Here is a 22,173-nt window from a genome sequence, read left to right as displayed (position 1 = left end):
AAAAGCTTCAACCAAAAGTATATTTGAATTGATTTCCAACTTAAAGGCTGTAGAAAAATGTGCAAAAATACATATTAGCAGAGAAAATGCTACTCTAACAATGCTGCACATAGACTGTCGCTCTGGACTTTCTCCCGTTCTGTAATCTCACTCTGCACATCATTGCTAAGGACAGGCACGCTCAGTCGCTTCAGTCTTGTCTGACTTTGTTACTCCATGGACGGCAGCCCGCCAGGCTCCTCTGTCCATGGGATTCTGCAGGCAAGAATACTGGAGTGGGTTGCCATTCCCTCCTACAGGGGATCTTCCTAACCCAGGGACTGAACCCGAGTCTCCTGAGTCTCCCCTATTGGCAGGCATATTCTTTACCACTGAGCTACCAGGGAAGCCTTACTAAATTCAGGCTGGCGCTAAGTATGTGCCAGGTGTTGAGATTTCAAGATGATCCAGTCTTGAGGGGTCAAAAATCCATCAAGAAATGCAGGTGAAAATAATCAGAACCATAATATCTGGAAAATGTCATCAAGGCATCATCCATGCCTGCGGAACTGAAGAATGCTTGAGAAAACAACTTCTGGATTGGGTCTTAAAACAGGAGGATTGCTTTGCAGGGCAAAAAAGGGAATGGCTCTGTTAAATGGAACTCGGGTGACAGAGAGAAGAGGACAAATAGGAGGTGATGTATTTAGATATATTTCTAAATTTATCTGCTACTAGAACCAAATGCCACCGACATGCACAGAAACTCCTGCTCTTTCCTTTTCCCTCACCCCACACACCCACTCCAGTATTCTTGCCTGGGAAATTCCATAGAAAGAGGAGCCGGGTGGGCTACAGTCCATGGGGTCACAAAGAGTCAGACACGACTGAGCTACTAAACAACAACCATACCTCAACTCACAGTGTACAACCAGGGCTGACCCAGAATTCACCCACACTGTAGAGACTTCTAACAGTAGAAACCTCTGCAGCTTTTCACTGGGGATGCAGGGGGAAAAAAAAAAAAAAGAAGATGTCAGCTGGGAAATTACCTATCCTCTGGGTAATGAGTTCTCATTTCACACTTGAATCTGATCTCAATGGCGAGTATCATCTGGCCACCCAGCAGGGCTCCCATTGGCAGGAAGAGCCTCAGGATGTCCTTGTCTGAATGCTGTGGCTGCTGGCATCCCCATAGATTTCAGAAGACAAGAAAGTAGCACTGGGTATAGACTCTTTAGGCCAGATGATGCTGTGATCTGAGCTTGTTCTCTTCACTTGGAATTTAGACATCACCAACTCCTAGAATTAGAAAACTAAATTTTCTTCTTAAGAATATACTGAGAGATTTAGTTTCATAAATACTTATTTTGGTCCACTGGGAATAACATATGTAAGTATATGTGTGTATGTGTACATATATGTATATGTATATATATATTCACTAATATGTACAAAGTAAGAATAATAAATATAATGTCTGAAAGAGAACAAAACACTGTCTCTTCTGGTATCTATATCATATGTCATATGCATATATATATAAGTGTGTTTGATATACAGTATTCTAGAAAAATACTTTCTGATTTCTTGGGAAAGAAGAGATGTGTGTGTATGTGTATCTTCTTATATATATGTATAGGGTAGAATATATATATATAATTAGCTTGTATATCATAATGTCTATTCTATATCCAGAATGATTATACATTTATAATTAAATTATGGTGAATTGAAATTTACTTTATGTCTTAATATAGTTAAAATGAATATGGTGATGGGTTGCACAGCCAAATTAAAAAAAAAAAAGAATGTGCTGAATCATACAGTATCTTCAAAAGTATTCAGTTCATTTCATTCAAGACACTAGGAAAGATGCACAAATCACTCTTCCTTGGAGGTTACAAAAACCAGAACAGAGAAACTTGACCAGAGAGACATTGAGTTTTTGAGTAACTACAAAGGGAGAAACTAACATGGTGCTTGTTCTTTGTTGTCCCCTACCCATGAGTGAATGAAGTCGCTCAGTCGTGTCCGACTCTGCAGCCCCATGGACTGTAGCCCAGCAGGCTCCTCTGTCCATGGAATTTTCCAGGCAAGGGGTACTAGAGTGGGTTGCCATCTCCTTCTCCAGGGGACCTTCCCAACCCAGGGATTGAACCCAGGTCTCCTGCATTGCAGCCAGACGCTTTGCCGTCTGAGCCGCCAGGGGAGTAACCACAAAGGAAGAAATTAACACAGCGCCTGTTCCGTGTCGTCCCCCACCCATAGCCATCCACATCGTGGCGCATTTGTTTAATCTGGAGCATTACCACTGGAGCCAGTCGCCAGAGGCAGAGGGACTTGTGGCTGCACTTTCCAAACTCGGTGACACGCCAAACGAGACCTACCTCAACCCCATCCGGACCTTCCACACAGTGAGCTCTTCTTGCACGTCACATCATTTCTCATCCCCTAAATCCTTCCTTTTATGATACCTTTATAAGGAATCTTTTATTTCAAAAGCTTCTGATAATAATTTTTTAAAAGCTAGGGAGCTGGTTTCTGCCAAATGCTAACATCAATTTCACCTTTTAAAAGAAGTTCTTTTCTTCTGCCATCATCGTTGCTAAGAGGTTATGACCAAGAAAAATTGATGCCACTTAATTAGTTTATAGCAAAAAGAAATAAATAAATACACCTAAACAAGGAATGAAATAACCTATTAAAACTTTAACCTTTAAGTTTTTAAAGTAGCTCATGATTAGATATTTTTTACCAACATTAGAATCATAAAGAATGTGAAGCACCACCATCTAAATTCAGGGATGATGAATTGGATGTCTTTATTTTCAGTTTGCAAATTGTTTTCTGGATTGCTTTTCCTGTGTCATTTTTGGCACACAAATGACTAGCTAGTTTGCCAAATCTGATGCTGGACAGAGCAGCTAATTCCATAATGAGACCTGCATGGCCAGTGACATCATTAATGCTAATTAGTTGTGTGCACATGTAAGAAAACCCAATGTGTTACCACAGAAATCTGCCTGAAAAGACATTTCTCTCCTTTAATTCACCCCCTACCTCTGTTTTCCTCGTTGATCTAAACTTTTGCCATGTACTACCTACCATATTGCAAAATGTATCCTGCATGTTGACCAAGATCAAAAATCTGTATTGCCCAAGAAGAGCCTAACACAATACTCTCCAAAATGGAAATTCCTCCAATACTGTCTGGGCCATCTCTTTAAGTGACCCTTTTGCCCATTTAGCCTTACTTGAAGAAGCAATATTCAAAGTCTCTTTCTGGGGAAATTCTTCCATGTCACGTCTTCTAATTATCCTACAGTGATTTTGAAAATCAGGCCATTGATCTAGTAGAGCTACATTTTCTTAGCTGACAATAATTAGAAGCTACAGAGGCCCTAAGCCTGTGGGAATGGAATGCCTTTGGTGTACTTATTGGAGCTGCAGGATTTATCTGGGCACCTACTGGGGTTAACTCTGTCCCCCATTAAGGCTCTGGGAACTCTGCTGTTATACATACCCAAGAATAAATTTCTTTTGAAGAGACAACAATAAATTGTATTTATTACAAATACTTTTAAAGTAATTTGAAGTAAATTAAAAATGATTAAGCTACTCCCCATATGGCTATTTCAAAATTTTAAAGGCGATGTACAATGTAAGTACTAATTAAGGTCAAGAAACCTTCTAATCTGGGATATTTAGAGAAAGATAGGTACCCATAACACAACATGTACATTATAGAGCATTTCTAACAAGACACAGAGGAATTGTTTTAGATGATCCCTTGCAACTCAAACCAGTCTATAAATATGTCACAAGAAGAGGGAAGTGGGGATTTGCTTTAATAAGCAAAGAAGAATGATTTGAAATTAGCACACCAAGTGATATCAATGGATTTCTAAAATGCCTGAGTACACTGGGAAAAAAAGTCTTTTAAATGTTTTAGACATAACACTTTCAATTTTATTTCCACTGTTTGCTCTACAAAGAAAAAAATAAACAACAGAGAAGTCCCGGTTTAAGTTACCTCAAGATCTCAAAGCGGCCCAAATCAATGATATTTTACTGACAAAAAGTACAGTGTGCATTTATGGAGCTCATGGTTGTCTCAAAGATAGTAACACAGTGTGTGAATACTAATGACTTGACCAGAATATGGGAAACTCCCAATAAGGCAAAATGTTTTATGATTCATATTCTGAAAAGCTATTTAACCACCCTCTACACTAACAGGTCAGAATTCTGGCCTTGTGTCTATCTGATAAGAATAGCTGTATCTTTATTGATCACCTAGGATTTACAAAGCCGTATTCCAAGCCTCCTGAGGTGGCATGAAAGAAATGCAAGTCATGGTCCTTCCAATTAAAAATCGAGAGCAAGGAATAACTGCCAGGGGAACAGAATGTGCAGCTGCTTTATTAGGGATGCCCCTGAGGGACCTCTCCAGAAAAGTGTTTATTAATGTTAAGATGCAATTAAGCATGGTGAGTCTCATTTTTATTTTAAAAATTAAAAACTTGAAACTCAGGGTTTTTTGGCAGTATTGTATCTTAAAATGCATTTTCATATATTGTCCTAATTTCAATTCAACATCATCAACTTTGGCATGATGGCTGATTTATACAGATGGGAAAGAAAGTAGTTAACAGAATGACATTGGACAAAATTTGAGCATAGTGAATTCCACCCTCAGGTGGCAGAGGAAAGGATAAGTCCCTTGTTAGAAGTGTATGGGGACCCTTTCTAAGGTTAATGTGCTTCTGACTAATACATTTTGAATTACTCCCTGTTTGGATTCTCAAATGTTGATCCTAAAATGGAAAAATGGAACTGAGACATTAATGTGATGGTGTTTGTTTCTTTTAGAACATAATCACTGAGTTGCTAACTACAATCGCAGGCATTACTGGCCTATTGATCTCTCTGGCTTTGATCTTGATCATGACCTCTTCCACCGAGTTCATCCGGCAGGTGTCCTATGAATTGTTCTGGTACACGCACCATGTTTTCATCATTTTCTTTATTGGTCTGGCTATCCACGGAGCAGGGTGAGTCCTTATGACACTCAGTGAGTCAGATTTTATCTCTGTGAATCTCAGAATAGTCTTAGCAAGTCTTTTGGATGGAGGAGCATGACATGCAGGACAGATGGACACAGAGAACGTATGAAAAAGCTAATTCACTATGCCAAACATAGTGGATAAAAAAGCAATATAGATGGTTAAGGACTTCATTTTCTCTAATTAATTCTGTTGGGGAATCTTGACAGGTATATGAGAATTTTAATGACTACTGGATAACAATAGATCTATATTTTATTTAGAATCTATTTCCACAATCCAATTTATATGGGGATCATTGGGAAATATATTTTTGATACTCAGATTTTACTTTTGCTGGACTAAAATTATCCACTAGAAAACCCAGTGTGGCAGAGGGGACAGAGTGTGAGATGACCAGCCCGATCTAGGTTGTGCCACTGGTCACCAGCGTGACCACTTGCGAGCCTTTTCAATTTTTTGAACCTCAGTTTCCCCATCTGGCATCTAGGATTCCTTTTTGCTCAAACATCCCATAAAATGCTGTTCTGGCATTCAACACCCACCTGATACTCTTAGTTCCTTCATCAGGAAGCTAGAGTAGCAGCATCTGAAGTATAGGACCTTCAAAGATAATGTTTTTAATTCTTTAAATGTTACCAAAATTGTGCAGGAGACAGTGATCAAAACCATTCCCAAGAAAAATAAATGCAAAAAGGAAAGATGGCTGTCTGAGTAGCTGTACATATAGCTGAGAAAAGAAGAGAAGTGAAAGGCAAAGGAGAAAAGGAAAGCTATACCCATATGAATGAAGAGTTCCAAAGAATAGCAAGGACAGATAAGAAAGCCTTCCTAAGTGAACAGTACAAAGAAATAGAGGAAAGCAGTAGAATGGGAAAGACTAAAGATCTCTTCAAGAAAATTAGAGATACCAAGGGAACATTTCACGCAAAGACAGCACAATAAAGGACAGAAACTGTATGGACCTAACAGAAGAAGAATAGATTAAGAAGAGGTGGCAAGAATACATAGAACTATACAAAAAAGATCTTAATGACCTGGATAGCCATAATGGTGTGATCACTCAGCATCAGCCAAACATCCTGGAATGTAAAGTCAAAAGGGCGTTACGAAGCATCACCACGAACAAAGCTAGTGGAGGTGATGAAATTACACCTAAGCTATTTCAAATCCTAAAAGATGATGCTGCGAAAGTGCTGCACTCAATATGCCAGTAAATTTGGAAAACTCCGCAGTGGCCACAAGACTGGGAAAATGTCAGTTTTCATTCTAATCCTAAAGAAGGGCAATGCCAAAGAATGCTCAAACTACCACACAATTGCACTCATTTCGAATGCTAGCAAAGTAATGTTCAAAATCCTCCAAGCTAGGCTTCAACAGTTTGTGAACTGAGAGCTTCCAGATGTTCAAGTTGGATTTAGAAAAGGCAGATGAACCACAGATCAAATTGCCAATATCCGTTGGATCACAGGAAAATCAAGAGAATTCCAGAAAAACATTGACTTCTGCTTCATTGAGAATGCTAAAGTCTTTGACTGTGTGGGTCACAACAAACTGTGGAAAATTCTGAAAGAGATTGGAATACTGGATCCTTCTTACCAGCCTCTTGAGAAACCTGTATGCAGGTCAAGAAGCAACAGTTAGAACCAGACATGGAACAACAGACCAGTTCCAAATTGGGAAAGGAGTACATCAAGGTTATGTATTGTCACCTTGCTTATTTAAATTATATGCAGAGTACATCATGCAAAATGCCAGACTGGATGAAGCACAAGCTGGAATCAAGATTGTTGAGAGAAATATCAGTAACCTCAGATATGCAGATGACACCATCCTTATGGCAGAAAGGGAAGAGGAACTAAAGAGCCTCTTGATGAAAGTGGAAGAGGAGAGTGGAAAGGCTGGCTTAAAACTCAACATTCAGAAAACTAAGATCATAGCATCTGGTCCCATCACTACATGGCAAATAGATGGGGAAACAGTGGAAACAGTGACAGACTTTATTTTGGGGGGCTCCAAAGTCACTGCAGATAGTGATTGTAGCCATGACATTAAAAGACACTTGCTCCTTGGAAGAAAAGTTATGACCAACCTAGACAGCATATTAAAAAGCAGAGACATTACTTTGCCAACAAAGGTCCATCTAGTCAAGTCTATGGTTTTTCCAGGGTCACTCCAGGGTGAGTGTTGGACCATAAAGAAGGCTAAGCGCTGAAGAATTGATGCTTTTAAACTGTGGTGTTGGAGAAGACTCTTGAGAGTCCCTTGGACTGCAAGGAGGTCCAACCAGCCCATCCTAAAGGAAATCAGTCCTGAATATTCATTGGAAGGACTGATGCTGAAGCTGAAGCACCAATCCTTTGGCCACCTGATGCAAAGAACTGACTCATTGGAAAAGACCCTGATGCTGGGAAAGATTGAAGGCAGGAGGAGAAGAGGACAACAGAGGATGAGATGGTTGGATGGTGTCACTGACTCAATGGACATGAATTTGAGCAAGCTCTGGGAGATGGTGATGGACAGGGAAGCCTGGCGTGCTGCAGTCCACAGGGTTGCAAAGAGTCAAACATGACTGAGTGACAACAGACTAGCTTGTCACATAGTAATTATTTCTCAAATTGATGCCTTTTTCCCATGTTAAAATTTTAAAGCACGTTCATATAGTGTATGATCAATTTGACCCCAACAGTCCTGTCCAATGAAGATGGTGCTGTTATTCCAATTTCATAAGGAGGAAATAGATGCTCAGAGGGTTAAGTGATTCAAAATCCAAGGACAAGTAAATAGCAGAGTCAGACGCAAGACACTGGCTTTCAGACAACCCACCCTTTAGTGGTAACAAGCCCTGGAGATCAGTCCCTACTTACGTGAATAAAACATGCCTCAACACTTGTGAGAATGTGAATGGTGATATTGCAAAGCCCTCCGTGGCTTGCCAGCAGCTCCTCCTCTGTTACGCACACTCGCTGGACACTCCGTCCTGCACCCATTCTCCCACCCTAGCAGCTGCTGAGTGCAGGGGCTGGTCTCAGAGGAGGGCTCTGTTACTGCCCAGGTCTGGAAGGGCAACCACACGGCGACAGAGACTGGATGGCGGGCAGAGACAGTCACACACCTCGTGGGGACTGTGGCCCCCATGTGGGGCCCTCTGGGCATTTCTTCTCAGTTTGCACCTCCCAGCAAGTCAGCTGCCTCCTCCAACCTCCCACCCAATCCTAGATGCACCCCTAATCTTAGCCTCCCCTTCTTGAAGGGGGTCTGTGTGCCTCCCACTGGCTCTGCCCAGTTAAGAGCTTCCTTATTATCCATTAGCTTTTCCAACACACAAACACAGAAGGAAAAATTACCCCTAGCAGCATATTCAACTCTAAATTAACTGGCCATCCCTCAGCTAATCTTTAGAAACCTAGTCAGTCACTGTTCACATTGACCCTGCTGCTTGGCTGAGGGCTTTCTAGCCTCTTTCAACTTTAAAATACCTGCACTTGACTCTCCTGAATGTGTCATCCTTCACCCCGACTGTTTGTATTTGGGGGATGGGGTGGGTGGTATGTAGTCCCCAAGCCTTCCACCCCAAAGGCTGTCAGGCCTTCCTTTCTCTCTGAGTTCTTCTGCCGATGCCAGAGTGTTAACCCCTGGAGTTCACTTGAGAGCTCTTCATAATTCATGTGTGTCTAGAAGACCTCTTCACAAAAATTATGCATGCATTGCCCTGATCCTTCCTCCTCGGCATTCACTCCGTGGTGCATTGTAGGAGCACAAGAGGATTTCAATGGGCAGTGTTTCACTGGAGATATTTTTTAATATCCAAATAACATTTCACAAGATGAATTTTTTTTTTTTTTTTAGTCATTTTAACTTAGTTGAAAGGCTTATTTTGGGATAAGGGCCTCATTTAATCTTCTCAGCTTGAAGTATTCTACAGCTACTGTTTACAGCAAAAAGTAATTTGCAAATTCTATACAAAAATGCCAAGTAAAGTAGGATTATTGCAATGTGTTAAAGCCCACTAATCTTCTTATTATGGGATGGCATAGATGAAGACATAAAAAGTTTAAAAATTTTTTAAAAGATGCTTGCTGCATTTGAGAAATGTTCTGAGGTCCCTTGGGATGCAAGAAGAAATGTCTGAGGCCTGAGAAGGAAGGTGTTAAAATTTACAGATGCTTTTCATCTGGCTCCTGTATTTTATTCACTCGTCCTATGTCTGGGCATCGTTTACTCATGGGAGATTCACAGATAGTTTTGCTCATCTAACTCAAAGGGATGTTATCAAGTTTGGATGACTTCCATAAAACAGACTAGGACAAAGGCCAGGATGGCAGCTCTCCAGGCCACTTCCAAGGGCTTTGCTGCACCCTCCTCCCAGGCAAAAGGGGATGTGTTACTCCACAGGACCCAGGGCCTGAGTAGCCTAGTGTGATGCTTCATGTGATGCTAAGCTTTCTCTGCAAAGACCATGTTCCTCAAAAAATAAACCCATGTATTTTACTCATAAACACCTAGGAAGTGAGCAACACCTAGGTTGTATGACCTCAGTACCCCATGCATCACAGCCTGTGTACCAGTAGATAAAGGGAGGAATTTGCCCCGAAGCAAATTGTCTGGGGCCAGTTGATACAGCATCTGTAAGAAATCTAATATAACAGGATCACAGGACTCTTGATCCAGTGTTCCATTCATGAAGGCCAGCTTCTTTTTTCACTCTCCAATTCAACAACATCGTCTTGAAAGGCACATTTTACATCGACCTATTTGGACCCCATCAAAAACTAAGCCTGCTCTGGGTCATTGGGGGGACATATACCATTATTCAGGGCACTTCTTTTGACTTCTTCACTTGACAACTTGTAGGTGCTCAGAAACAAACCAGGAAAGGAAGAAGTACAATAAATTTGCAAAAGACCCAAATAGTACAGTTAGCCAATTAGCCCGAATCAGCAATCAGGACAAGATGTAACCTAATTAGATTCAACAGTCTACAAAAGGATGTGTTCAAACAATTTCCTTCATTATGAATTCTCTAATGTAGACACTTTCAATTTAACACAGGATACCACCGAGGGGCACTTCTTTTCTGGGCTCTTCAAAGTTACTCGAAGCATCTTAAATTCCTATTTTTAAAGAAGCTCAGGGAAATGCATCCCAGCCCAGATTGCAAGACAGTGGAAGTGTTATTGTAGAGTCCATCATAGTCTATGTATCCGTGGCAATCACAAGGCACAAAATCAATTTCAAATCTGAGGGGTTTATTATTATTATTTTTTTTTTAATAACAAGCCGGATTGTTCGAGGCCAAACCCCCGAGAGTCTCCTGCTGCACAACATCAGCTTCTGCAGAGACCACCTGGAGGAGTGGCAGGCCCGGTGCCCCGCGCCTCAATTTTCTGGCAAGGAACCTTCGGTAAGACTGAGCCCAGGAGCTTTTAAAAATAGCTGTTGCCACAGTTAAAATAGCTAGAGCTTTTACATGCTTGAAAAAAAGAACAGCCCATGTCACCACAAGACAAAGCCAACTCTTTATTAAGAGTGCTAATGGAGGACTCGAGTTATGGATAATTTCAAGAGAGATCTCCTGCCAAAAGCACTCTGTTCATTTTGAAACGTGTTCTTCCACTTACATTTAAATATGGATGTCTGAGAGCGTGGGATTCAGAGCCCCGCATGCACAGCCCTGACTCTGGAGGAGTCAGAAAGCGGTGGGCTCGCCACCCTCAGCTCTCTGCACAATCAGCTACCTGATGCCCTGGGCGACTGCCCACTCCATCTTGAGGACTAAGAGCATCCCTTCTCAACAAACGTCAGGCAGCACCCAAGTGAAAATCAGGCCACCTTTGCAAGCTTGCCTTCTTTCTTTCCACAACTTACGAGACGGAAAGAAATTGAAAGTACATACGTTTACTTCCTCTTCTAATTAAGCTTCTATTCCTGAAATAATGACAATATTAGACCAAAATAGACTTAATTAGAGTAGATAATAGTGTCCACAAGATCTCAAAAGCAAGATTTCCTGGGTATGCTGTCAGGATGACAGTTGATGGCATGCTGCTGCTGCTGCTAAGTCGCTTCAGTCATGTCTGATTCTGTTTGACCTGATAGACGGCAGCCCACCAGGCTCCTCCATCCCTGGGATTCTCCAGGCAAGAACACTGGAGCGGGTTGCCATTTCCTTCTCAAATGCACGCATGCATGCTAAGTCGCTTCAGTCATGTCCGACTCTGTGTGACCCCATGGACAGCAGCCCACCAGGCTCCCCTATACACGGGATTCTCTAGGGAAGAATACTGGAGTGGGCTGCCATTTCCTTCTCCCAGTTGATGGCATAGATAAACAGAAATAATAATTTTCTTCGGTCTCCTCATGTGTCTCAGAGCAATGCAAACCTGGGGACAGCTGGGTAATGCATAAAAGAAAGCGAATGAAGCCAGCAGATTAAAATGAGGAGGAAACAAGGGACAAAAAGGTGCACATTTGCTCTCGGTCATGTCTGACTCTTTTGCACCTCTGTGGGCGGTACCCACCAGGCGCCTCTGTCTGTGGGATTTCCCAGGCAAGAACACTGGAGTGGGTTGTTATTCTCTTCTCCAGGGGATCTTCCCCACCCAGGGATCGAACTACATCCCTTGAATCTCCCGAATTAGCAGGCAGATTCTTCACCACTGAGCCACCTGGGAAGCCAAAAGATATATATCATTTAAAAATGGGATAATAGGATATAAATGGTGAGGATTCAGGAAATTAAGTCATCAACATATGAAGAATATAATGACTGACACTTTCAAAAATCCTCAACTCTATTCAATGAAACACTGGATTTTAAGGATGGAAACTGCTAGAAGGAATGTTTAAAACCAAGAGAAGTGGAATAGATGTGCCCATTAGACTGTGGTTCTTTTAATGGCCAGTATAGATTGTCTCTGTCTTAAACTCAACTATCGGGAGCCACTACCCAGCCTGCATATTAATGAGGAACATGAATGCCTCTCTCAAATGTTCAGCTACAGTGTCTCCATAAAAAAATCAATACTCTCCCACACCTCATGAATACAGACTAGAGCCCGCTCCCAGCAGCGCTTGCTGACATTAATTACCATGAGAAGGGGGGACGTACCCACCTCTCTGCTCACTCTCCCATGCTGTACCTCCTTGCACACCCAAACTCGTGTTGTCACTCTTTCCCATTATTTTTAATGGATCCTGATTCAAAGCGTGTGTGGGCTGTGCAATTACCGCTTGGCTGAGCTGTACAATATTCTTTCTGTTGTCTGAGAGACACCAAATCCAAAAGGCATCCCAAGGACAAGAAGGGTCCCTGCGCCTCCCTGCATCACGCCTACCCTGTCTATGCAGGCCTCCGTCTCTTCCTCTCTGCCTCTCTTGACTCAGTGCATTTTCATGGTGCTTTCCCCAATAGAATATTTATCAGTTCACCTTTAGGGGCGCACCTCCTCTCCTACTCCTCCCAAAGCTGATAGTGCTGCATGCATCACCTCTACAAGCTGAACTGATCAAAGGAACCAATTATATTATTATTTCGCAATCCCCTTTGCCCCTAGTTGTCTCACTCCCTCTTTCTTCCCAAACTCACAGACACACGCTGCAAGACTCCAGACTAGAATTCCTCATGCCATCCCTCTCAAAAGATGTCTGGTCTCCCTTAGCCTATTTCATTTAACTGCAGCTTTAACAAACAATAATAATAATAATGATGACTGGCACTTTTTAATTACTAAGGCATGATGCCAACAGTATAGGGAAAAGCTTTAGCTGAGGTAGAGTTAATTCAGCAAGCTCTTGCCAACTGGCTGTTATATACTTGGCATTGCGCTAGATGCAAGATTCAGGGATGTGGTTCCCACCCCCTGGAAATCCTATTGTCTCGAAAAAGAGGCCATTCATAAACACACACATAAAATAAAATCAAAGCCAGCATGTTCTTATTTTCTGGTAGGAATGAAAAACCAGGAGTGAAAGTAGAGGAAACAAGTTTCATTACTGCAGCTTTTAAATCAACATGGTTTTATTTCTACCATAAAATACTCACTGTACCGTGACTTTTTCAGTATTTTTTAGAGAAGAAAATATAAAGCTAAAAACCCACAGAGTCTTTTAACATTAAAGAAACTTAGATACTAAATAGCCCTGGCCCTTTATTTATTAGATGGAAAAATTGAGGTCCAAGGAGTTTTCATTTCTTACCTATGGTCACAGAGGGCATTCCAAGCAAAATCACATCAAGGAGCCAGAGCTTCTAACTCTCTGGCCATGAACTTTCACCTCTATGCTCTTCAGCATTCATTTTGAATCTCTGGCCTTTTCCCACTCCTCATTTTGCCAGCTCTCTGCTGCTATCCACAAGTGTATGCCCCCAACATTGTATTCACCTCTGTGAGCGAAGTTGAAACATTTAAAAGCTTGGAGGGAACCCAAATAATAGCTTCCTTCAACTCTCCCATTTTATAAGGCAGAAAAGTTGAGCGTAAAAGGACCCAAGATTTTCCTAAAGGCATAGGACAAGGGATGGCAACCCCAAGACCAGAACCCAGGTCTTCTGAGGCCCATTCCAAGACTCACCCCATCACATGTCCCTCCTGCTCTGGGCTGTCCCTTCTTGTTTTCACTCGCTCTTGCCTTTCCTGGTCATTCCTGTTGGGAAATATATCTTTGAATATTCATCTCTGGCCATCTTCTCCTCCATCTCTAATTTCCAGGGGCTCCAGGAATATCACAGTATAACTAAACTGGGCTTTCTCCTCCTGGAGCAATTTATATACTAGACAGAGATAGTGGTAAGGATTAATAGCTTACATTCACCTTCTTGAGTAACCGTACAAAGAAAAATAATCCATTCCATTTTATCAACATGGAAAAAACAGAAACCATGACTGACTTGACACCAACAAAATGAAATGTGTGATGTCTCAAAACTTTCTAAAATGGGCATGGAAGATTATTTGTAAAAATACATAGAGACTATGGGAGTGTTTTTTGCAAATCTCTCTCTTAGCTCATACAGAAAGAATTGCATCCTTGCTATCTTTTCTGTAAATATCCAAGCCTATTCTCAAAATACTTTCTGGTTCATTCAAGCATAAGAGACCTAAGGACTCACTGCTTTGGTCCAACCCCATCCTTCATGTCTACCCCTTCCTGCCTTTTTCCCTTACTCTGATCATCATGCCCACCTCACCCACAGCATAGGTGGACAAAAGGTTTTATTCTCTCAGCTATTCTGAACACGTTGCTGAATCCCACTGAGGCAGAAAAGAATAAGTGGGTCAAATTGCTTTGTGTTGCCTACATAAATGGAGCCTTTATCAGGCAAACAAGAGGCTCCCAGGGAAAAAGCACAGAAGGTTGAGGTAGGTGAGAAAAGGTGCCATGCAAACAGACCTAGAAATAAACAAAAGAGCTTCGAAGAAACAAGAAAGATAACAAAAGCAAAAATAATGCTGAAGGGCTTGTGACCCACCAACAGACAAGACAGAGAAGGATAATAAGTAGGGGAGTAATGAGCAAGGAAGATGATGAGTCAGTCGGTGAAGGTTTAGTGAATATCTGTGTTCAAGAGAAAGGGACGCCCTTCCTGCTACTAAGATAGGATTCTAAGAGTAAGGTTCAGTGGATTTAGAATTCCAAGGAGGGAACTGAGGGAAACTAGGAGAAGGCTTGGATTCTACTCCTGGCTCTCTGCGACCTCACTCCATGTCCCTGACAATGTATACCCATTCTTGGAATGTTGTTTTTTCTTCTTTAAAAGAAGAACTAGGCTAGATTTCCAAGAACCTTGATCATCCTACAATTCAATGAATTAATGAGTCTCTAATGTGAAGCAAGCAACTCTTCTTCATTGAACAGAAAGAAGCATGATTACATGGGAAGAACACAGGCTGGGTAGTCAAGCCCATCTGGGTTCACATCTTCACTGTGAACCTTGTTTATCACCTTTGTGACCCTGGACAAATTTGTGTCATCTTGTTGAGCCTCAGTCCCCTCTTCTGCAAAATAAAGAGAATATCATATGCCTCAGAAGGTTGTTTGATTAAATTTGAAGATTAAAGCTTCAAAATTTTTAAGTTCCTATTCCTTCCCTTTTAAGGAAGCAGACACCTTATGTTATAACCCAACCCCTGATACAAGGGTAGCCTACCAGTAAACTAAAGCTCAATAAGGCAGATTATACTCAGAAAAGGCTAACACAGAATGGAAATGTTCCCTGTCACAATTCTCCAGACAAGTATTGAGGCTTCTGTCCTGATTCTGTTGATCTAGATTTACAACATTGAGAAACTAACTTTGTTTTATTTCAGATAACACTGACTATGCCCATGTGTGTGAAAGTGTGTATGTGGGTGTGTGAGTACATGGGTATATGCGTGTGTGAGAGTGTGAGTTGTTTTAGGCAGACCCGCAAAGTTATGATGCATTCTTGGCCCCCAAACTACTATTTGAAATGTTTTTTATTGAATTTCTTATGTCCTATGTTGACTCAGTAATGTAGTTTATAAGCCTTTGACTTTGGTTGAGTTTGGGAGCATTTATGACCCTATCATATATAACATAAACATCAATCTACTTTCTATTTCTTTGCAAATTCAATTATTTCTAATTATATAAAGGCATCATTGATCAAGTAAGCATAAAAACCAATACAGAAGAGTTTAATCTCTTAAATAAGCTTGTAGACTTCAAGGCATAATTGAATGTTGTAGTATTTAATACAAGGAGACATCTTTATTGTTGATAACTGGCCCAAAGTTAAAGGAAAATGTCTAAACCCCATCGCGTTATATATTGATTGGTTCAAATTGAAAATATTTGGATTCCATTTTCATTTCCTTTTCCTCTCTCTTTGCCACTCTCTGCAGGCTTGGAAATGGGTTTTAGGCCCCGTGGTCTTGTATGCGTGTGAAAGAATAATTAGGTTCTGGCGATTTCAACAAGAAGTTATCATTACCAAGGTATGCATGTAGGTTTATGTCTGAATAAAAACCTGAGTGTAGATGAAAATTTTTTATTGGCCCAAGTTTTTAATTTGCCATTTTTATTGCAGAACCGTCTGTAATTTAGAGGCTCATCTTCTGTTCTAATAATTGCTTGTATCCTGTGCATCTTTTAGTGAGACTAATTTTACTGAAGACAGGGATCAGGGCTCCTGACTGGTACACAGAATTCTGATAAAGGTTATGCTACAGCCCTGGAATCGCCTGTATTTCCCTTTATTTTGGTGTCCTCTAGGGGAAAAGGCAGGAGGGCTGAGCATGCTTTACCTGGATCACAGTGCCTTAGAGTATAATCGCTTCCTCCACCACATAAAAACACGGACGTCGCAAACACAAAAATAATGTACATATATTTTCAAGTACACACGCTCACACTTGGAACTGCTGAACAGAAGATGGGGGAGCAGTTGGCCTAAGGTTTAAATGGAGAAAGAGCACTGGGAGGGAGTTCAAAATGGAGAGGAAGGGGCCCTGCCCTAGTGAATGAAGGCAAGAAGGTAGTATTTTCCAATCTTGACATATCTCGTCACTGCGTCCCAATTTTTACCTTGAGCTGGAGGAGGGTCTCAGCAGATAGATCAAAAATACATGCCCAAGCAGGAAAAGTGGAAGTGTGAAAATGTTAGTCGCTCAGTCATGTCTGACTCTGAGACACCATGGACTATAGCCCTCCAGACTCCTCTGTCCACAGAATTCTCCAGGTAAGAATACTGGAGCGTGTTGCCATTTCCTTCTCCATTTCCTTCCCAACCCAGGGGTGGAACCTGGGTCTCTTACATTGCAGGCAGGCTCTTTACCATCAGAGCCACCAGGAAAGCCCAGGCAATAATAGTAGTGTAATAATAACTCTGCTTTTGATTAATAAGAGTAGGACCCCTCTGTCATTCTGAAACATATTGTGTTGTTTTACTTTCTTCATAGCATGTGTCATCTCCAAATACATTTCTTGGATATGTTATTATTTGCAATAAAATAAAATCTTCTCTACCCCAGCTAAGATATATGCTACTTGAGAGTGAGGACTTTTTTTGGCCTCATATTCTGTACTGTATCTCCAGTCCTAGAATAAGTCTGGAATAGAATATACACTCAAAAAACATTTGTTGACTAAATGAATGAATGAAGAAAAAAATGAACACGTGCCTGGGAGACTGAAAATTTACCCCAAACTCTCCCCTCAGATGTTTTAATGTCTTAGAAGAAATTCTCTGCTAACCAAATCCATGCAGCTTTGCTAATACAATATTAACAGAATACTCTATCTCTTTAACTGTCTTCATGAAAGCAGATGCACAGAAATTGCTTCATATTTCTGTTTTAAGCTGCTTCTGTGTTGCTGTTTTTAAGTTAAGCACCAAAGAATATCAAGCTGTATCAAAAGCCAGACCGTAAAACTTCTGGAAATCTACTCAAGCTGTTACTAGGGAGACCATTTAACAGCTGAATCAGAACAAGATCAGTAGGGAGAGGAGAAACTAATGATTAAAATGCTGTGAAATTCTCTTCTGAATGGAAAAATGCTGTCACAGTATCCAGACACTAGATTTTGCTCCCATATAACTCCTGTCACAAAAGAAGACATGTGAGCCTGGAAAAAAAGAGGTATGTCTAAGGAGGAAAATTAATTCTTTGTCTCTGATAAGTAGCAAGTTATAGAGCACTTTAAAAAGCAATAGATTTTGCATCATGCTTTCTTACATCTAAAACTCAAAGCCTAAGTAGGAGATTGTATAAGGTTTGAATAACACCAAACAAAACCAACAAAACATTTCAGAGTTTGAAGATTGTTTCATACTTAGAATGAAGAAATACCAGGGTTAGCTCACAAAGGATGAAGAAAAGATACACGCCATTGAAAATGGTAACAAGCTAGACCTACATTTTAAAACAACATGAAGTTAATTCTGTGGCTATTTCAATAACTTTAAGCCTAATTAAGTGCTATGGATGAAATGCTGGCTTATATTCTCTTGAAATTAACCAGCCTGAAATTAACTGTGCTACCGAAAGCATGGTCACTGAGACAAAAAGTCATGTGCTAGACACCACTTCTCCCCTGATGCAGCTGCACAAATTTCTGGCCTTAGCCCCTGAAGAAGATTAATGTCATTCTGGCTGAAGTTGCCAACTCAGACATGAAAGTTGTGGCAATGATCCTTGGAAACTCATAATTAGTGGTCTATGTCAATTACAGCTCAAAAGAGTTGATATAAAAATTGAAAAAGCTTTGATGGGATGAAGGCCATTGTCTTATTATTTAACCTAGGTGAAAGAACCAATGACTCTCTTGCTGTGATTTAGGTGGTGAGCCATCCATCTGGAGTGCTAGAACTTTGCATGAAAAAGCGAGACTTTAAAATGGCACCAGGGCAGTATGTGTTGATCCAGTGCCCATCCATCTCCACACTGGAGTGGCACCCCTTTACCCTCACCTCCGCTCCCCAGGAGGACTTCTTCAGCGTGCACATCCGGGCAGCCGGAGACTGGACAGAAGCTCTGTGTAAGGCCTTTGGAGCAGAAGGACAGCCCCTGAAGGAGCCCTGGAACCTGCCAAGGTGGGAGCCCATTTCTTTTTTATGTATAAAAGTTAGCACAAGATAAAAAGCAAGGTTCTTTAGTGCATCAACATGCTGAGAGCTTATGCAGTATCTTAATTCTAGATGGTAAATTTGAAACCATTTTTAAAATTTGAGTACAAACAAGTACATTTCTTTAAAAAATCAAATAATCAACAAAGGCAGGTCATGATCCAGGAACAGGAAACATTTTGCTTTCCCAGGTCTAAAACATCACTTTGGCGAATTACAAGCAACTTGTGATGCCTAACACAGCGCTGTACACTTTTTGTTGTCATCGTCTGTTGTTGGACCATTCAATCCAAAACAACGTCCTATTTAGAAAAGCCCCAGCATGCAACAGAAGTTTAGTATAATCGCCATGCCTTGGTTCCTTTTAGTCATCAATGGCTTAAAATTGATTCCCACTCTTGCTACAGGATTACCCAATAAGAATTCAAAGTCTATGTTTAGGGCTCCAAAAAAAACAGGGACACAGACAAAAAATGTTGAGATAAACATTGTGAAGAAATTTGAGAGAACCATTATTTTTCACTGCTTTGGGCACAGAAAGGATTTAATACAGCCCCAGGAATCTCTGAGACAAGCAGTGACTAAGGAGCCCAAGAGGAGAAGCAGAGCCTCGAGAAGAGAAAGAAAACTCTTCCTCTAAACTCAGGAAAAAGAGAGAACAAGACCTCTTTTTAAAAAAGTTCACATTAACAGATACACACTACCATATATAAAAAAGGTAACAAGGGTCTGCTGTGTAGCACAGGGAACTATAGTCAGTAATTTACAATAACCTATAATGGAAAAGAATCTGAAGAACAATAGATAGATGGCTCAGATGGTGAAGAATCTGCTACAATGAGGGATACCAGGATTCAGTCCTTGGATTGGCAAGATCCCCTGGAGGAGGAGATGGCAACCCACTCCAGTGTTCTTGCCTGGAGAGTCCCATGGACAGAGGAGCCTGGTGGGCGACAGCCCATGAGGTCGTAGAGTTGGACGTGACTGAGTCGCTAACACTAACACATGTATGGATCACAGAATCACTTTGTGGTTCATCTGAAACAATATAAGTCCGCAACACTTCAATAAAAGTAAACAAATGAAAAAAAGACTTTGCCTTCTGAGGTCAAATGGAGGAATTTCTCGACATTGGTACTAGAGTTCTCAGCAATTTATATCTACAACCCAAAGCCATGGGTCTCAGCATCTGACAACCTGGGTTCAAAGCCCAATTTTGCATGTGATCTTGGAGGATATATGTAACACCTGCCTCGGTTTCCTCCTCTGTAAGATGAAAATGATAATAAAAGAACATAGGTTCTGTTTAGGATTAAATATGATAGTCAGTACGATGCTCTTTGCATAATGCATAAAAAAAAATGTTAGCTATTCTTGTTATTAGCAAAATAAGAAAGGTCAGAGATGACAATGAACGTGCTGATGAGAAAGGGAAGACAATGTAGATAAATAAAGGTCTTGGGTTCAGAGAGACAAGACCAAAGTTTGCTGGGCAATGCTGACGAGAAGCAGCAGGGACAGAGTGATGTGAGTGCTGCGGAGGGAACTTGTTTCTAAGATATGTTATCAGAAGCTGTATCTACATCAGACAGGAAGTACCTGAGTGAACTTGATAAACAAGAATTTGTGCAAAGGAAGCCAGTTCAACGTTGAGAGAAACAGAGGTGTTTTGGTCCACAAAAAGAACCATCGGAGTGTCATGATGGCTGGATTCGGCTAGTTAAAGGCTAGAGAGGCAGGGAAGGGAAAAGACCTGGTTTGTGTTTCTCAGGAAGGTAACAGGCCACGAGTTGTCAGAAGGCAGATCCCAGTGAGACGGGAGGAAAAGCTGGACCAGCCCCTTGACGGAACACGGGGCTCTGCAAATTCACGTGGGAAAGTGATCAGTGATCAGGGATGTGAAAGGAAGGATCACTGTATCAGCAGGGAGATGGGATCCAATATTTCCTCCTGCTGCTCCAGCTTAGATTCTCAGTTTTATGTAGAAATGTGTTTATTGTGCATTTCTATGAATTATGACACAATCCTTCTTTGGGTTTAATTGTTATCTTTTATCATCAAATAAATCCCAAATACAATGAAATATAAAAATAACTATAAGACGTTTTAGTTGTGGACAATTTCTGTTCTTCTCTCTCTCAATTCCCTTTATCTAACTATTTATAAAAAAATCTACCATGGGCTGAGATACAAACCCTTTCTGATTAAGGCCCTTTTATTTTTATTCTTCTATTTCCATACATCAATATGTAATAAAAGCCTTATTAATTAATATTAATCTGAGGAGAATCAAATTGAATTATTAGGAGGTTTGGTATATGGACTATTTTAAAATAAACCCAATTGAACTTTCATGAACACATAGTAAGCCCAAATGGGCCAACCCCGGTGCCTTCAATAGACATTCCTTAGGGAATGGTTATGAATAACTTAGAAGCTTTTTAATTAGCATATCTTTGTTCATATGTAAATGCATGCTTTTGGAATAGTTGAGGTTATTTAATACATTCTGTTGATTGAAATATTTTAAATATTCAACAATCTATTCAACAAACTGTTATTGAACAATCCACGCCTTGTAAGGTGCTGGCTTGCAGTGGTGGGCAAAGACAGATAACGCCCCCTCCCTCCTCAGAACTTACAGTCTGAGGAGAACTTATGCACCAAACCCGCCTGCAAATGCAGGAGACGCAGGAGACTCAGGTTCAGTCCCTGAGTCAGGAAGATGCCCTGGAGGAGGAAATGGCAACCCACTTCACTATTCTTGCCTAGGAAATCCTATGGACAGAGGAGCCTGGAGAGCTACAGTCCATGGGGTCAGAAAGAGTCAGACATGACTAAGCACACACACATAGGGAACAAAGACCCCACATGCTGCGTGGTGCTGCAAACACATACACACACACACACACACACACACACACACACACACACACACACCACCCAAAACAGCTATTAAATTACATGAATGATGAGGACTGCAGAGGGGAGATCAGTTCAGTTCAGTCACTCAGTTATGTCTGACGATTCGCGATGCCATGGACTGCAGCACACCAGGTTTCCCTGGTGTTCCCCCAGAACTTGCTCAAACTCATGTCCATCGAGTTGGTGATGCCATCCAACCATCTCACACTCTGTCATGCGCTTCTCTTCCTGCCTTCAATCTTTCCCAGCATCAGCATGTTTTCCAATGCATCAGTCATTCACATCAGGTGGGCAAAGTATTGGAGCTTCAGCTTTAGCATCAGTTCTTCCAATGAATATTCAGGACTGATTTCCTTTAGGATGGACTGATTTGATCTCCTTGCAGTCCAAGGGATTCTCAAGAATCTTCTCCAACACCACAGTTCAAATGCACCAATTCTTCAGCCCTCAGCTTTCTTTATGGTCCAACTCTCACATCCACACTTGAGTACTGGAAAAGCCATAGTGTTGATTAGACGGACCTTTGTTGGCAAAGTAATGCCTCTGCTTTTAATATGCTATCTACGTTGGTCATAGCTTTTCTTGTAAGGAGCAAGCGTCTTTTAATTT

General features: G+C 41.1%; 1 protein-coding gene across 1 annotated transcript in view; it reads left to right on the top strand.

Moving 5' to 3' along the window:
* Nucleotides 1–22,173, top strand: part of NOX3 (NADPH oxidase 3) — a 67,589-nt gene that overhangs the window by 8,935 nt on the left and 36,481 nt on the right. Inside the window, exons 5-9 of the mRNA XM_043457235.1 lie at nucleotides 2,251–2,396; nucleotides 4,855–5,036; nucleotides 10,329–10,452; nucleotides 15,917–16,009; nucleotides 18,353–18,606. Of these exons, the coding sequence (XP_043313170.1) occupies nucleotides 2,251–2,396; nucleotides 4,855–5,036; nucleotides 10,329–10,452; nucleotides 15,917–16,009; nucleotides 18,353–18,606 (799 nt within the window). The remainder of the gene's footprint in view (nucleotides 1–2,250; nucleotides 2,397–4,854; nucleotides 5,037–10,328; nucleotides 10,453–15,916; nucleotides 16,010–18,352; nucleotides 18,607–22,173) is intronic.

Source organism: Cervus canadensis, chromosome 33, assembly GCF_019320065.1.
Source record: "Cervus canadensis isolate Bull #8, Minnesota chromosome 33, ASM1932006v1, whole genome shotgun sequence".
Taxonomy (NCBI): domain Eukaryota; kingdom Metazoa; phylum Chordata; class Mammalia; order Artiodactyla; family Cervidae; genus Cervus; species Cervus canadensis.
The sequence above is the reverse complement of the archived record's forward strand: the minus strand, read 5'-3'. Positions and strand labels throughout refer to the sequence as shown.